This window comes from Eucyclogobius newberryi, unplaced genomic scaffold, assembly GCF_026437365.1.
Source record: "Eucyclogobius newberryi isolate DKJ021-1_F unplaced genomic scaffold, fEucNew1.0.hap1 SCAF_23, whole genome shotgun sequence".
NCBI lineage: Eukaryota > Metazoa > Chordata > Actinopteri > Gobiiformes > Gobiidae > Eucyclogobius > Eucyclogobius newberryi.
The window spans coordinates 477,291-495,684 of NW_027315868.1; the positions used below are offsets into that span (position 1 = coordinate 477,291).

Below are 18,394 nucleotides of genomic sequence, written 5' to 3' on the forward strand. Positions count from 1 at the left end.
ACCAGACAAACTCTGGACTAAACCAGACTAACTCTGGAAAAACTCTGGACTAACTCTGGACTAAACCAGACAAACTCTGGACTAAACCAGACTAACTCTGGACTAAACCAGACTAACTCTGGACTAAACCAGACTAACTCTGGAAAAACTCTGGACTAACTCTGGACTAAACCAGACAAACTCTGGACTAAACCAGACTAACTCTGGACTAAACCAGACTAACTCTGGACTAAACCAGACAAACTCTGGACTAAACCAGACTAACTCTGGACTAAACCAGACTAACTCTGGACTAAACCAGACTAACTCTGGAAAAAACTCTGGACTAACTCTGGACTAAACCAGACAAACCAGGCTAACTCTGGACTAAACCAGACAAACTCTGGACTAAACCAGACAAATTCTGGACTAAACCAGGCTAACTCTGGACTAAACCAGACAAACTCTGGACTAAACCAGACTAACTCTGGACTAAACCAGACTAACTCTGGACTAAACCAGACAAACTCTGGACTAAACCAGACAAACTCTGGACTAAACCAGACTAACTCTGGACTAAACCAGACAAACTCTGGACTAAACCAGACAAACTCTGGACTAAACCACACAAACTCTGGACTAAACCAGACAAACTCTGGACTAAACCAGACAAACTCTGGACTAAACCAGACTAACTCTGGACTAAACCAGACAAACTCTGGACTAAACCAGACAAACTCTGGACTAAACCAGACTAACTCTGGACTAAACCAGACTAACTCTGGACTAAACCAGACTAACTCTGGAAAAACTCTGGACTAACTCTGGACTAAACCAGACAAACTCTGGACTAAACCAGACTAACTCTAGACTAAACCAGACAAACTCTGGACTAAACCAGACTAACTCTGGACTAAACCAGACTAACTCTGGAAAAACTCTGGACTAACTCTGGACTAAACCAGACAAACCAGACAAACTCTGGACTAAACCAGACAAACTCTGGACTAAACCAGACTAACTCTGGAAAAACTCTGGACTAACTCTGGACTAAACCAGACAAACTCTGGACTAAACCAGACTAACTCTGGACTAAACCAGACTAACTCTGGACTAAACCAGACTAACTCTGGACTAAACCAGACAAACTCTGGACTAAACCAGACTAACTCTGGACTAAACAAGACTAACTCTGGACTTAACCAGACTAATTCTGGAAAACTCTGGACTAACTCTGGACTAAACCAGACTAACTCTGGATCCAGACTAACTCTGGACTAAACCAGACCAACTCTGGAAAACTCTGGACTAACTCTGGACTAACTCTGGACTAACTCTGGACTAACTCTGGACTAAACCAGACAAACTCTGGACTAAACCAGACTAACTCTGGACTAAACCAGACAAACTCTGGACTACCCCAGACTTACTCTGGATCCAGACTAACTCTGGACTAAACCAGACTAACTCTGGAAAAACTCTGGACTAACTCTGGACTAAACCAGATAAACCAGACTAACTCTGGACTAAACCAGACAAACTCTGGACAAAACCAGACTAACTCTGGACTAAACCAGACTAACTCTGGACTAAACCAGACTAACTCTGGATCCAGACTAACTCTGGACTAAACCAGACTAACTCTGGAAAACTCTGGACTAACTCTGGACTAACTCTGGACTAAACCAGACAAACTCTGGACTAAACCAGACTAACTCTGGACTAAACCAGACAAACTCTGGACTACCCCAGACTTACGCTGGATCCAGACTAACTCTGGACTAAACCAGACTAACTCTGGAAAAACTCTGGACTAACTCTGGACTAAACCAGACAAACCAAACTAACTCTGGACTAAACCAGACAAACTCTGGACTAAACCAGACTAATTCTGGACAAAACCAGACTAACTCTGGACTAAACCAGACAAACTCTGGACTAAACCAGACTAACTCTGGAAAAACTCTGGACTAACTCTGGACTAAACCAGACAAACTCTGGACTAAACCAGACTAACTCTGGACTAAACCAGACTAACTCTGGACTAAACCAGACTAACTCTGGAAAAACTCTGGACTAACTCTGGACTAAACCAGACAAACCAGACAAATTCTGGACTAAACCAGACAAACTCTGGACTAAACCAGACTAACTCTGGAAAAACTCTGGACTAACTCTGGACTAAACCAGACAAACTCTGGACTAAACCAGGCTAACTCTGGACTAAACCAGACTAACTCTGGACTAAACCAGACTAACTCTGGAAAAACTCTGGACTAACTCTGGACTAAACCAGACAAACTCTGGACTAAACCAGACTAACTCTGGACTAAACCAGACTAACTCTGGACTAAACCAGACAAACTCTGGACTAAACCAGACTAACTCTGGACTAAACCAGACTAACTCTGGACTAAACCAGACTAACTCTGGACTAAACCAGACTAACTCTGGAAAAAAACTCTGGACTAACTCTGGACTAAACCAGACGAACCAGGCTAACTCTGGACTAAACCAGACAAACTCTGGACTAAACCAGACTAACTCTGGACTAAACCAGACTAACTCTGGACTAAACCAGACAAACTCTGGACTAAACCAGACTAACTCTGGACTAAACCAGACTAACTCTGGACTAAACCAGACTAACTCTGGACTAAACCAGACTAACTCTGGAAAAACTCTCGACTAACTCTGGACTAAACCAGACAAACCAGACAAACTCTGGACTAAACCAGACAAACTCTGGACTAAACCAGACTAACTCTGGAAAAACTCTGGACTAACTCTGGACTAAACCAGACAAACTCTGGACTAAACCAGACTAACTCTGGACTAAACCAGACTAACTCTGGACTAAACCAGACTAACTCTGGAAAAACTCTGGACTAACTCTGGACTAAACCAGACAAACTCTGGACTAAACCAGACTAACTCTGGACTAAACCAGACTAACTCTGGACTAAACCAGACAAACTCTGGACTAAACCAGACTAACTCTGGAAAAACTCAGGACTAACTCTGGAATAAACCAGACAAACTCTGGACTAAACCAGACTAACTCTGGAAAAACTCTGGACAAACTCTGGAATAAACCAGACAAACCCTGGACTAAATCTGATTAACCCTGGACTAAACCAGACAAACTCTGGACTAAACCAGACAAACTCTGGACTAAACCAGACAAAGGCTCTTGTCCTGCAGGGGACAGCGTGGCTCTTGTCCTGCAGGGGACAGCGTGGCTCTTGTCCCGCAGGAGGCAGTGTGGCTCTTGTCCAGCAGGAGGCAGTGTGGCTCTTGTCCTACAGGAGGCAGTGTGGCTCTTGTCCAGCAGGAGGCAGTGTGGCTCTTGTCCAGCAGGAGGCAGTGTGGCTCTTGTCCTGCAGGGGGCAGTGTGGCTCTTGTCCCGCAGGGGACAGCGTGGCTCTTGTCCCGCATAATGACCAAAGTGACCGGAGTGACCAAAGTGACCGGAGTGACCAAAGTGACCGGAGTGACCAAAGTGACCGGAGTGACCAAAGTGACCGGAGTGACCTTTGTGGCTTGTGTGGCTCTTACACATCACACTTCCTGTTTGGTTTCTGCTTTTTGAGTCGGACTCGTCTTATTGTCGCTCTCATTTAGTCTAAAACTTTCTTCTTTTTTCTCCTTTGATTTAGTTTGTTTTTATCATAAAGTAGTTTTTCCATTTTTGGCCCGTTTTCCTCTCTTTCTTGAGTACATTTTGCAGATTTGGACAAACTGCCTCTGAATGTTGTGTTTATTAAAATATCTTTGAGTTTGAAGTGTTTTGAAATGTTGTGTTGGTCAGAGCGGTGAGCGAGCGAGATGGACACCAAGCTCGAGCTGAAGGAGACGCACAAGAAGGTAAAAACTACAAACTCTTCTCTCCTCCTGCAGGTGGTGCTCTCTCTCCTGGTGTAACTCTTCTCTCCTCCTGCAGGTGGTGCTCTCTCTCCTGGTGTAACTCTTCTCTCCTCCTGCAGGTGGTGCTCTCTCCGTGTCTGGTGGGCGCGGCCTTCTTCGGCGCTCTTGGCTCCTCCTTCCTTTACGGTTACAATTTGTCGGTGGTGAACGCTCCGGCGGTGGTGAGTTTTCTTCTCGACTCGTTTAATCCGCTCGGCCTGGTTAGAACCGTTCGGTCCTCGGCCTGGTTAGAACTGTTCGGTCCCCGCTCGGCCTGGTTAGAACTGTTCGGTCCCCGCTCGGCCTGGTTAGAACTGTTCGGTCCCCGCTCGGCCTGGTTAGAACTGTTCGGTCCCCGCTCGGCCTGGTTAGAACCGTTCGGTCCCCGCTCAGCCTGGTTAGAACTCTTCGGTCCCCGCTCGGCCTGGTTAGAACTGTTCGGTCCTCGGCCTAGTTAGAACTGTTCGGTCCCCGCTCGGCCTGGTTAGAACTGTTCGGTCCCCGCTCGGCCTGGTTAGAACTGTTCGGTCCCCGCTCGGCCTGGTTAGAACTGTTCGGTCCCCGCTCGGCCTGGTTAGAACCGTTCGGTCCCCGCTCGGCCTGGTTAGAACCGTTCGGTCCCCGCTCAGCCTGGTTAGAACCGTTCGGTCCCCGCTCGGCCTGGTTAGAACTGTTCGGTCCCCTTTTGGCCTGGTTAGAACTCTTCGGTCCCCGCTCGGCCTGGTTAGAACTGTTCGGTCCTCGGCCTGGTTAGAACTGTTCGGTCCCCGCTCGGCCTGGTTAGAACTGTTCGGTCCCCGCTCGGCCTGGTTAGAACCGTTCGGTCCCCGCTCAGCCTGGTTAGAACTCTTCGGTCCCCGCTCGGCCTGGTTAGAACCGTTCGGTCCTCGGCCTAGTTAGAACTGTTCGGTCCCCGCTCGGCCTGGTTAGAACTGTTCGGTCCCCGCTCGGCCTGGTTAGAACTGTTCGGTCCCCGCTCGGCCTGGTTAGAACTGTTCGGTCCCCGCTCGGCCTGGTTAGAACCGTTCGGTCCCCGCTCAGCCTGGTTAGAACTCTTCGGTCCCCGCTCGGCCTGGTTAGAACTGTTCGGTCCTCGGCCTAGTTAGAACTGTTCGGTCCCCGCTCGGCCTGGTTAGAACTGTTCGGTCCCCGCTCGGCCTGGTTAGAACTGTTCGGTCCCCGCTCGGCCTGGTTAGAACTGTTCGGTCCCCGCTCGGCCTGGTTAGAACCGTTCGGTCCCCGCTCGGCCTGGTTAGAACCGTTCGGTCCCCGCTCAGCCTGGTTAGAACCGTTCGGTCCCCGCTCGGCCTGGTTAGAACTGTTCGGTCCCCTTTTGGCCTGGTTAGAACTCTTCGGTCCCCGCTCGGCCTGGTTAGAACTGTTCGGTCCTCGGCCTGGTTAGAACTGTTCGGTCCCCGCTCGGCCTGGTTAGAACTGTTCGGTCCCCGCTCGGCCTGGTTAGAACCGTTCGGTCCCCGCTCAGCCTGGTTAGAACTCTTCGGTCCCCGCTCGGCCTGGTTAGAACTGTTCGGTCCTCGGCCTAGTTAGAACTGTTCGGTCCCCGCTCGGCCTGGTTAGAACTGTTCGGTCCCCGCTCGGCCTGGTTAGAACTGTTCTGTCCCCGCTCGGCCTGGTTAGAACTGTTCGGTCCCCGCTCGGCCTGGTTAGAACCGTTCGGTCCCCGCTCGGCCTGGTTAGAACCGTTCGGTCCCCGCTCAGCCTGGTTAGAACCGTTCGGTCCCCGCTCGGCCTGGTTAGAACTGTTCGGTCCCCTTTTGGCCTGGTTAGAACTCTTCGGTCCCCGCTCGGCCTGGTTAGAACTGTTCGGTCCTCGGCCTGGTTAGAACTGTTCGGTCCCCGCTCGGCCTGATTAGAACTGTTCGGTCCCCGCTCGGCCTGGTTAGAACTGTTCGGTCCCCGCTCGGCCTGGTTAGAACCGTTCGGTCCCCGCTCGGCCTGGTTAGAACCGTTCGGTCCCCGCTCGGCCTGGTAAGAACTGTTCGGTCCCCGCTCGGCCTGGTTAGAACTGTTCGGTCCCCGCTCGGCCTGGTTAGAACTGTTCGGTCCTTGCTCGGCCTGGTTAGAACTGTTCGGTCCCCGCTTGGTTAGAACAGGGACTAACGTGGCAGTTCATCCAGTCGTTCTACAACAGGACGTGGCAGGAGCGGTACGGAGCACCCATCGCTCCCGAGGCCCTGAGGCTGCTGTGGTCACTCACCGTGTCCATCTTCTCCATCGGGGGCCTCATGGGGGCGCTCTCTGTGTCGCTCATCATCAAAGTGCTGGGCAGGTCAGTGTCTGTCTGGGCTGAGAGTTGGGAAGGACATGCAGCGTTTAATACCAATGTGAACAACATGTGTGAGTGAGAACAAAGACTGCCTGCTCCTCTCTCCTCCTCCATGCTCCTCTCTGCTCCTCTCATCTCTCTCCTCCTCTCTCCTCCTCTCTGCTCCTCTCTCCTCCTCTCATCTCTCTCCTCCTCTCTCCTCCTCCCCTCCTCTCATCCCTCTCCTCCTCTCTCCTCCTCTCCTCCTCCTCTCCTAATCTTGTCTCTCTTCTCCTCTCTCCTCCTCTCTTCCTCTCGTCTCTCTCCTCCTCTCGTCTCTCTCCTCCTCCTCCTCCTCCTCCTCCTCCTCCTCCTCCTCCTCCTCCTCCTCCTCCTCCTCCTCCTCCTCCTCCTCTCCTCCTCTCATCTTTCTCATCCTCTCTCCTCTCTCCTCCCCTCCTCCTCTCATCCCTCTCCTCCTCTCTCCTCCTTTCTCCTCCTCCTCTCCTCCCTCTCCTCCTCTCTCCTCCTCTCCTCCTCCTCTCCTAATCTTGTCTCTCTTCTCCTCTCTCCTCCTCTCTTCCTCTCGTCTCTCTCCTCCTCCTCCTCTCCTCCTCTCATCTCTCTCATCCTCTCTCCTCTCTCCTCCTCTCCTCCTCTCATCTCTCTCCTCCTCTCTTCTCTCTCCTCCTCCCCTCCTCTCATTTCTCTCCTCCTCTCTCCTCTCTCCTCCTCTCCTCCTCTCATCTCTCTCCTCCTCTCTTCTCTCTCCTCCTCTCTCCTCTTCTCATCTCTCTCCTCTAATCTCTCCTCCTCTCCTCCTCTCCTCTCCTCCTCTCATCTCTCTCCTCCTTCTCTCCTCCTCTCCTCCTCTCCTCTCATCTCTCTCCTCCTCCTCTCCTCCTCTCATCTTTCTCCTCCTCCTCTCCTCTCCTCTCCTCTCCTCCTCATCCTCATCTCTCTCCTCCTCCTCTCCTCCTCTCCTCCTATAATCTCTCTCCTACTCCTCTCCTCCTCTCATCTCTCTCCTCCTCCTCTCCTCCTCCTCTCCTCATCTCATCTCTCTCTTCCTCTCATCTCTCTCCTCCTCCTCTCCTCCTCTCTCCTCCTCCTCTCCGCCTCTCCTCCTCCTCTCCTCCTCTCCTCCTCTCCTCCTCTCCTCCTCTCCTCTCTCCTCTCCTCCACTCCTCCTCTCCTCCTCCCCTCCTCCCCCCCTCCTCTCCTCCTCATCTCCTCCTCTCATCTCTCTCCTCCTCCTCTCCTCCCCTCCTCCCCCCCCCTCCTCTCCTCCTCATCTCCTCCTCTCATCTCTCTCTCCTCCTCTCCTCCTCTACTCCTCTCTCCTCCTCTCATCTCTCTCCTACTCCTCTCCTCCCCTCCTACTCCCCTCCTCTCCTCCTCATCTCCTCCTCTCATCTCTCTCCTCCTCCTCTCCTCCTCTCCTCCTCTCCTCCTCTCCTCCTCTCCTCCTCCTCTCATCTCTCTCCTCCTCCTCTCCTCCTCTCCTCCTCCCCTCCTCTCATCTCTCTCCTCCCTCCTCTCCTCCTCTCTCCTCCTCCTCTCCTCCTCTCATCTCTTTCCTCCTCCTCTCCTCCTCTCCTCCTCCTCTCATCTCTCTCCTCCTCTCCTCCTCCTCTCCTCCTCTCATCTCTCTCCTCCTCCTCTCCTCTCCTCCTCCTCTCATCTCTCTCTCCTCCTCCTCTCCTCCTCCGCTCCTCTCATCTCTCTCCTCCTCCTCTCCTTCTCTCATCTCTCTCCTCCTCCTCCCCTCCTCCTCTCCTCCTCTCATCTCTCTCCTCCTCCTCTCCTCCTCTCATCTCTCTCCTCCTCCTCTCCTCTCCTCCTCTCCTCCTCTCATCTCTCTCCTCCTCCTCTCCTCTCCTCCTCCTCTCATTTCTCTCTCCTCCTCCTCTCCTCCTCTCCTCCTCCCCTCCTCTCATCTCTCTCCTCCTCCTCTCCTCCTCTCATCTCTCTCCTCTTCCTCTCCTCCTCCTCTCCTCCTTTCCTCCTCTCCTCCTCTCTCCTCCTCCTCTCCTCCTCTCATCTCTCTCCTCCTCCTCTCCTCCTCTCATCTCTCTCCTCCTCCTCTCCTCCTCCTCTCATCTCTCTCCTCCTCCTCTCCTCCTCTCCTCCTCTCTCCTCCTCCTCTCCTCCTCTTATCCCTCTCCTCCTCCTCTCCTCCTCTCATCTCTCTCCTCCTCCTCTCCTCCTCTCCTCCTCTCATCTCTCTCCTCCTCCTCTCCTTCTCTCCCCCTCCTCTCACCTCTCTCCTCCTCCTCTCCTCCTCTCATCTCTCTCCTCCTCTTCTCCTCCTCTCCTCCTCTCATCTCTCTCCTCCTCCTCTCATCTCTCTCCTCCCCCACTCCTCCTCTCCTCCTCTCATCTCTCTCCTCCTTCTCTCCTCCTCTCCTCCTCTCCACCTCTCATCTCTCTCCTCCTCCTCTCCTCCTCCTCTCATCTCTCTCCTCCTCCTCCTCTTCTCATCTCTCTCCTTCTCCTCTCCTCCTCTCCTCCTCCTATCCTCCTCTCCTCCTCTCACCTCTCTCCTCCTCCTCTCCTCCTCTCATCTCTCTCCTCCTCTTCTCCTCCTCTCCTCCTCTCATCTCTCTCCTCCTCCTCTCATCTCTCTCCTCCCCCACTCCTCCTCTCCTCCTCTCATCTCTCTCCTCCTCCTCTCCTCCTCTCATCTTTCTCCTCCTCCTCTCCTCTCCTCTCCTCTCCTCCTCATCCTCATCTCTCTCCTCCTCCTCTCCTCCTCTCCTCCTATAATCTCTCTCCTACTCCTCTCCTCCTCTCATCTCTCTCCTCCTCCTCTCCTCCTCCTCTCCTCATCTCATCTCTCTCTTCCTCTCATCTCTCTCCTCCTCCTCTCCTCCTCTCTCCTCCTCCTCTCCGCCTCTCCTCCTCCTCTCCTCCTCTCCTCCTCTCCTCCTCTCCTCCTCTCCTCTCTCCTCTCCTCCACTCCTCCTCTCCTCCTCCCCTCCTCCCCCCCTCCTCTCCTCCTCATCTCCTCCTCTCATCTCTCTCCTCCTCCTCTCCTCCCCTCCTCCCCCCCCCCTCCTCTCCTCCTCATCTCCTCCTCTCATCTCTCTCTCCTCCTCTCCTCCTCTACTCCTCTCTCCTCCTCTCATCTCTCTCCTACTCCTCTCCTCCCCTCCTACTCCCCTCCTCTCCTCCTCATCTCCTCCTCTCATCTCTCTCCTCCTCCTCTCCTCCTCTCCTCCTCTCCTCCTCTCCTCCTCTCCTCCTCCTCTCATCTCTCTCCTCCTCCTCTCCTCCTCTCCTCCTCCCCTCCTCTCATCTCTCTCCTCCCTCCTCTCCTCCTCTCTCCTCCTCCTCTCCTCCTCTCATCTCTTTCCTCCTCCTCTCCTCCTCTCCTCCTCCTCTCATCTCTCTCCTCCTCTCCTCCTCCTCTCCTCCTCTCATCTCTCTCCTCCTCCTCTCCTCTCCTCCTCCTCTCATCTCTCTCTCCTCCTCCTCTCCTCCTCCGCTCCTCTCATCTCTCTCCTCCTCCTCTCCTTCTCTCATCTCTCTCCTCCTCCTCCCCTCCTCCTCTCCTCCTCTCATCTCTCTCCTCCTCCTCTCCTCCTCTCATCTCTCTCCTCCTCCTCTCCTCTCCTCCTCTCCTCCTCTCATCTCTCTCCTCCTCCTCTCCTCTCCTCCTCCTCTCATTTCTCTCTCCTCCTCCTCTCCTCCTCTCCTCCTCCCCTCCTCTCATCTCTCTCCTCCTCCTCTCCTCCTCTCATCTCTCTCCTCTTCCTCTCCTCCTCCTCTCCTCCTTTCCTCCTCTCCTCCTCTCTCCTCCTCCTCTCCTCCTCTCATCTCTCTCCTCCTCCTCTCCTCCTCTCATCTCTCTCCTCCTCCTCTCCTCCTCCTCTCATCTCTCTCCTCCTCCTCTCCTCCTCTCCTCCTCTCTCCTCCTCCTCTCCTCCTCTTATCCCTCTCCTCCTCCTCTCCTCCTCTCATCTCTCTCCTCCTCCTCTCCTCCTCTCCTCCTCTCATCTCTCTCCTCCTCCTCTCCTTCTCTCCCCCTCCTCTCACCTCTCTCCTCCTCCTCTCCTCCTCTCATCTCTCTCCTCCTCTTCTCCTCCTCTCCTCCTCTCATCTCTCTCCTCCTCCTCTCATCTCTCTCCTCCCCCACTCCTCCTCTCCTCCTCTCATCTCTCTCCTCCTTCTCTCCTCCTCTCCTCCTCTCCACCTCTCATCTCTCTCCTCCTCCTCTCCTCCTCCTCTCATCTCTCTCCTCCTCCTCCTCTTCTCATCTCTCTCCTTCTCCTCTCCTCCTCTCCTCCTCCTATCCTCCTCTCCTCCTCTCACCTCTCTCCTCCTCCTCTCCTCCTCTCATCTCTCTCCTCCTCTTCTCCTCCTCTCCTCCTCTCATCTCTCTCCTCCTCCTCTCATCTCTCTCCTCCCCCACTCCTCCTCTCCTCCTCTCATCTCTCTCCTCCTTCTCTCCTCCTCTCCTCCTCTCCACCTCTCATCTCTCTCCTCCTCCTCTCCTCCTCCTCTCATCTCTCTCCTCCTCCTCCTCCTCCCATCTCTCTCCTCCTCCTCTCCTCCTCCTCTCATCTCTCTCCTCCTCCTCCTCCTCCTCTCATCTCTCTCCTCCCCCTCTCCTCCTCTCATCTCTCTCCTTCTCCTCCCCTCCTCTCCTCCTCCTCCTATCCTCCTCTCCTCCTCTCATCTCTCTCCTCCTCCTCTCCTCCTCTCCTCCTCTCCTCCTCTCCTCCTCCTCTCCTCCTCCCCTCCTCTCATCTCTCTCCTCCTCCTCTCCTCCTCTCATCTCTCTCCTCCTCCTCTCCTCCTCTCCTCCTCCTCCTATCCTCCTCTCCTCCTCTCATCTCTCACTCCTCCTCCTCTCCTCCTCTCCTCCTCTCCTCCTCTCCTCCTCCTCTCCTCCTCTCCTCCTCTCCCCCTCTCCACCTCCTCTCCTCTCCTCCTCTCCTCCTCTCCTCCTCTCCTCCTCTCCTCCTCTCCTCCTCCTCTCCTCCTCTCCTCCTCTCATCTCTCTCCTCCTCCTCTCCTCCTCTCATCTCTCTCCTCCTCTCCTCCTCTCCTCCTCTCCTCCTCTCCTCCACCTCTCCTCCTCTCCTCTCCTCCTCCTCCTCTCCTCCTCTCCTCCTCTCCTCCTCCTCTCCTCCTCTCCTCCTCTCCTCCTCTCCTCCTCTCCTCCTCTCCTCCACCTCTCCTCCTCTCATCTCTCTCCTCCTCCTCTCCTCCTCTCCTCCTCTCCTCTCCTCCTCCTCCTCTCTTCCTCTCCTCTCCTCCTCCTCCTCTCCTCCTCTCCTCCTCCTCTCCTCCTCTCATCTCCTCCTCCTCCTCTCCTCCTCTCCTCCTCTCCTCCTCCTCTCCTCCTCTCCTCCTCTCCTCCTCTCCTCCTCTCCTCCTCTCATCTCTCTCCTCCTCCTCTCCTCCTCTCCTCCTCTCCTCCTCCTCTCCTCCTCTCCTCCTCTCCTCCTCTCATCTCTCTCCTCCTCCTCTCCTCTCCCTCTCCTCCTCCTCCTCTCCTCCTCCTCTCCTCCTCTCCTCCTCTCCTCCTCCTCTCCTCCTCTCCTCCTCTCCTCCTCTCATCTCTCTCCTCCTCCTCTCCTCTCCCTCTCCTCCTCCTCCTCTCCTCCTCCTCTCCTCCTCTCCTCCTCTCATCTCTCGCCTCCTCTTGCAGAAAAGGAGCTCTCCTGGTGAATAACGTCTTCGCTCTTCTTGGTTCTTTGCTTCTGTCGTTGGGACAAACCTCCAGATCCTTCGAGATGTTGATCATCGGACGCTTCATCGTGGGCGTCGACTCAGGTAAAACCTCAGTCCAGACCAGGACCCGGACTTTAACCAGACCAGGACCTGGACTTTAACCAGACCAGGACCTGGACTTTAACCAGACCAGGACCTGGACTTTAACCAGACCAGGACCTGGACTTTAACCAGACCAGGACCTGGACTTTAACCAGACCAGGACCTGGACTTTAACCAGACCAGGACCTGGACTTTAACCAGACCAGGAACTGGACTTTAACCAGACCAGGACCTGGACTTCAGCCGAGCAGAACTTCTAAAAATGTTTTCTCAGTTTGACATTTTTATAATGTGACTTCCTGGTTGGACATGAGGTCGCTCTACAACTGTTACCTAGCAACCAGACTGTAAAAAAGAGCCATTATAATTGGCCCGCCCTCTATGGACACTCCCATTATTAATTAGTTCCTGGTCTCGTGGAGCTCATTATTCGCTCGTTACTTTCACGTCATGAAACTTCAAAACTTCTCGTTTGGACAGAATATATTTCTGTAAAGATGATTTATTATGTCTCGATCGCCCCATAAACTCCTCCCACTCCTGTTGTTTATGAATATTAATGAGGTATTAATGTGTTTAGCAGTGGATTTATTTCAACATTAATCACATTAAAATTTACTTTGACAAACATTTAAATAGTGTTCACCATCATGACCACGCCTCCTATAGCACCATCATGACCACGCCTCCTATAGCACCATCATGACCACGCCTCCTATAGCACCATCATGACCACGCCTCCTATAGCACCATCATGACCACGCCTCCTCAAACACCATCATGACCACGCCTCTAAAACACCATCTCGACCACGTCTCCTGAAACACCATCATGACCACGCCTCTAAAACACCATCATGACCACGCCTCCTGAAACACCATCATGACCATGCCTCTTCTAACACCATCATGACCACGCCTCCTGAAACACCATCATGACCACGCCTCCTCAAACACCATCATGACCACGCCTCTAAAACACCATCATGACCACGCCTCCTGAAACACCATCATGACCACGCCTCCTCAAACATCATCATGACCACGCCTCCTCAAACACCATCATGACCACGCCTCCTATAGTACCATCATGACCACGCCTCCTATAGCACCATCGTGACCACGCCTCCTCAAACACCATCATGACCACGCCTCCTATAGCACCATCATGACCACGCCTCCTATAGCACCATCATGACCACGCCTCCTCAAACGCCATCATGACCACGCCTCCTATAGCACCATCATGACCACGCCTCCTATAGCACCATCATGACCACGCCTCCTATAGCACCATCATGACCACGCCTCCTATAGCACCATTATGACCACGCCTCCTATAGCACCATCATGACCACGCCTCCTATAGCACCATCATGACCACGCCTCCTATAGCACCATCATGACCACGCCTCCTCAAACACCATCATGACCACGCCTCCTCAAACACCATCATGACCACGCCTCCTATAGCACCATCATGACCACGCCTCCTATAGCACCATCATGACCACGCCTCCTATAGCACCATCATGACCACGCCTCCTATAGCACCATCATGACCACGCCTCCTATAGCACCATTATGACCACGCCTCCTATAGCACCATCATGACCACGCCTCCTATAGCACCATCATGACCACGCCTCCTATAGCACCATCATGACCACGCCTCCTATAGCACCATCATGACCACGCCTCCTCAAACACCATCATGACCACGCCTCCTCAAACACCATCATGACCACGCCTCCTATAGCACCATCATGACCACGCCTCCTATAGCACCATCATGACCACGCCTCCTATAGCACCATCATGACCACGCCTCCTCAAACACCATCATGACCACGCCTCTAAAACACCATCATGACCACGCCTCCTATAGCACCATCATGACCACGCCTCCTCAAACACCATCAGGACCACGCCTCTAAAACACCATCATGACCACGCCTCCTATAGCACCATCATGACCACGCCTCCTATAGCACCATCATGACCACGCCTCCTATAGCACCAACATAACCACGCCTCCTATAGCACCATCATGACCACGCCTCCTATAGCACCATCATGACCACGCCTCCTCAAACACCATCATGACCACGCCTCTAAAACACCATCTTGACCACGTCTCCTGAAACACCATCATGACCACACCTCCTATAGCACCAACATAACCACGCCTCCTATAGCACCATCATGACCACGCCTCCTATAGCACCATCATGACCACGCCTCCTCAAACACCATCATGACCACGCCTCTAAAACACCATCTTGACCACGTCTCCTGAAACACCATCATGACCACGCCTCCTATAGCACCATCATGACCACGCCTCCTATAGCACCATCATGACCACGCCTCCTATAGCACCATCATGACCACGCCTCCTCAAACACCATCATGACCACGCCTCTAAAACACCATCTCGACCACGTCTCCTGAAACACCATCATGACCACGCCTCTAAAACACCATCATGACCACGCCTCTAAAACACCATCATGACCACGCCTCCTGAAACACCATCATGACCACGCCTCCTGAAACACCATCATGACCATGCCTCTTCTAACACCATCATGACCACGCCTCCTGAAACACCATCATGACCACGCCTCCTCAAACACCATCATGACCACGCCTCTAAAACACCATCATGACCACGCCTCCTGAAACACCATCATGACCACGCCTCCTCAAACATCATCATGACCACGCCTCCTCAAACACCATCATGACCACGCCTCTAAAACACCATCATGACCACGCCTCCTGAAACACCATCATGACCACGCCTCCTCAAACACCATCATGACCACGCCTCTAAAACACCATCATGACCACACCTCCTGAAACACCATCATGACCACGCCTCCTCAAACACCATCATGACCACGCCTCCTATAGCACCATCATGACCACGCCTCCTATAGCACCATCATGACCACGCCTCCTCAAACGCCATCATGACCACGCCTCCTATAGCACCATCATGACCACGCCTCCTATAGCACCATCATGACCACGCCTCCTATAGCACCATCATGACCACGCCTCCTATAGCACCATTATGACCACGCCTCCTATAGCACCATCATGACCACGCCTCCTATAGCACCATCATGACCACGCCTCCTATAGCACCATCATGACCACGCCTCCTATAGCACCATCATGACCACGCCTCCTCAAACACCATCATGACCACGCCTCCTCAAACACCATCATGACCACGCCTCCTATAGCACCATCATGACCACGCCTCCTATAGCACCATCATGACCACGCCTCCTATAGCACCATCATGACCACGCCTCCTATAGCACCATCATGACCACGCCTCCTATAGCACCATTATGACCACGCCTCCTATAGCACCATCATGACCACGCCTCCTATAGCACCATCATGACCACGCCTCCTATAGCACCATCATGACCACGCCTCCTATAGCACCATCATGACCACGCCTCCTCAAACACCATCATGACCACGCCTCCTCAAACACCATCATGACCACGCCTCCTATAGCACCATCATGACCACGCCTCCTATAGCACCATCATGACCACGCCTCCTATAGCACCATCATGACCACGCCTCCTCAAACACCATCATGACCACGCCTCTAAAACACCATCATGACCACGCCTCCTATAGCACCATCATGACCACGCCTCCTCAAACACCATCAGGACCACGCCTCTAAAACACCATCATGACCACGCCTCCTATAGCACCATCATGACCACGCCTCCTATAGCACCAACATAACCACGCCTCCTATAGCACCATCATGACCACGCCTCCTATAGCACCATCATGACCACGCCTCCTCAAACACCATCATGACCACGCCTCTAAAACACCATCTTGACCACGTCTCCTGAAACACCATCATGACCACACCTCCTATAGCACCATCATGACCACGCCTCCTATAGCACCATCATGACCACGCCTCCTATAGCACCATCATGACCACGCCTCCTATAGCACCATCATGACCACGCCTCCTCAAACACCATCATGACCACGCCTCTAAAACACCATCTCGACCACGTCTCCTGAAACACCATCATGACCACGCCTCTAAAACACCATCATGACCACGCCTCCTGAAACACCATCATGACCATGCCTCTTCTAACACCATCATGACCACGCCTCCTGAAACACCATCATGACCACGCCTCCTCAAACACCATCATGACCACGCCTCTAAAACACCATCATGACCACGCCTCCTGAAACACCATCATGACCACGCCTCCTCAAACATCATCATGACCACGCCTCCTCAAACACCATCATGACCACGCCTCTAAAACACCATCATGACCACGCCTCCTGAAACACCATCATGACCACGCCTCCTCAAACACCATCATGACCACGCTTCTAAAACACCATCATGACCACACCTCCTGAAACACCATCATGACCACGCCTCCTCAAACATCATCATGACCACGCCTCCTCAAACACCATCATGACCACGCCTCTAAAACATCATCATGACCACGCCTCCTCAAACACCATCATGACCACGCCTCCTCAAACACCATCATGACCACGCCTCTAAAACACCATCATGACCACGCCTCCTGAAACACCATCATGACCACGCCTCCTGAAACACCATCATGACCACGCCTCTAAAACACCATCATGACCACGCCTCTAAAACACCATCATGACCACGCCTCCTAAAACACCATCATGACCACGCCTCCTGAAACACCATCATGACCACGCCTCTAAAACACCATCATGACCACGCCTCTAAAATACCATAATGTGGACATAAAAGTCCAGGATCAGTTTAAGTCTGACATCGAGCGTCCAGTAAACAACACGACCGACCGTAAACAACACGACCGACCATAAACAACACGACTGACCGACCATAAACAACACGACTGACCGTCTGGATTTGACCGTCGCTCAGAGAAAGAAACTCAGATCCCTCAAGACTTGTGTCACCGGTGTCATTCATCCGTCCATTCATCAGTCCATTCTTCTGTCCATTCAACCACCCATTCATCCGTCCATTTATCCATTCATCCATCCTTCCATCCGTCCATCCATTCATCCTTCCATCCGTCCATCCTTCCATCCGCCCATTCATCCGTCCATCCATCCATTCATCCGTCCATTCATCCATTCATCCATTCATCCGTCCATTCATCCATTCATCCATTCATCCATCCATTCATCCGTCCATCCATCCATTAATCCGTCCATCCATCCGTTTATTAATTCATCGGTCCATTCATTCATCCATCCATGCCTCCATCCATTAATCTGTCCATTCATCCATCAGTCCATTCATCAATCCATTCATCCGTCCATTCATCTGTCCATTTATCCATCCATTCATCCGTCCATTGGTCCATTCATCCATTCAACCATTGTTCCGTCCATTCATTCGTCCATTCATCCGTCCATTCATTCGTCCATTCATCCATCCATCCGTCTATTCATTCATCTGTCCATTCATCTATATATTCATCTGTCCATTAATCCATCCATCCATCCGTCTATTCATTCATCTGTCCATTCATCTATATATTCATCCGTCCATTCATCCTTCCATTCATTCGTCCATTCATCCATCCATTCATCCTTCCATTCATTCGTCCATTCATCCATCCATTCATCCTTCCATTCATTCGTCCATTCATCCATACATCTGTCTATTCATTCATCCTTCCATTCATCTATCCATTCTTCCATCCATCCATTTGTCTATTCATTTATCCGTCCAGTCATCCGTCCATTCATCTGTCCATTAATTCATCCATTCATCCTTCCATTCATCCATTCATCCGTCTATTCATTCATCCGTCCATTCATTCCTCCATTATTTCATCCCTCCATCTGTCTTTCATCTACTTAAACACTTCATTCATAAATGTCAGAAGCTTCAGTCACAGATTTACACCTTTATTTGGTCCAAATGTGTTTCAAACGTCTCAAAGATCAGTCAAAATATTTGTTGAACTCTGAATCCTCTGCCACAGTAATAACATCTCCATGGAGACCAGCAGAAAAGTGACACCGTGCGACTTTAAACACAAGTTAAAGGCTGTTTGAACTGGAGATGGTTTCCATAACGACATCATCACATTCCACGTGAACGCCACTTTGAAAAACCTTTGATCTCGTTCTATATTTCCCGCTGACACGAGGAACATCCACATTTACCTCCTGCAGCTTTAAAGCCTTGAATAATTCTCTGTGTTGAATTTGAAAATGTGCTGATGAGACACAATAGTTTCACTGGCTCAACTTTAGAGCTCGTTAGAGTTTATTTTAATGCAAATATATGTTTGGATCTAAATCAATGACACTTTTCCTCCTGAGGTCGATCTGAGCGAGTCACAAAGCCAAGATTATTTGTAGAGCACATTTCATACACAGGGCAATTCAAAGTGCTTCA

General features: G+C 52.3%; 1 protein-coding gene across 1 annotated transcript in view; it reads left to right on the top strand.

Annotated features, from left to right (window-relative positions):
* The first annotated feature begins 3,418 nt into the window (after window positions 1–3,418).
* The window catches only part of slc2a9l2 (solute carrier family 2 member 9, like 2), a 76,628-nt gene continuing 61,652 nt past the window's right edge, over window positions 3,419–18,394 (top strand). Inside the window, exons 1-4 of the mRNA XM_072459509.1 lie at window positions 3,419–3,499; window positions 3,966–4,067; window positions 6,015–6,175; window positions 11,814–11,938. Of these exons, the coding sequence (XP_072315610.1) occupies window positions 3,419–3,499; window positions 3,966–4,067; window positions 6,015–6,175; window positions 11,814–11,938 (469 nt within the window). The remainder of the gene's footprint in view (window positions 3,500–3,965; window positions 4,068–6,014; window positions 6,176–11,813; window positions 11,939–18,394) is intronic.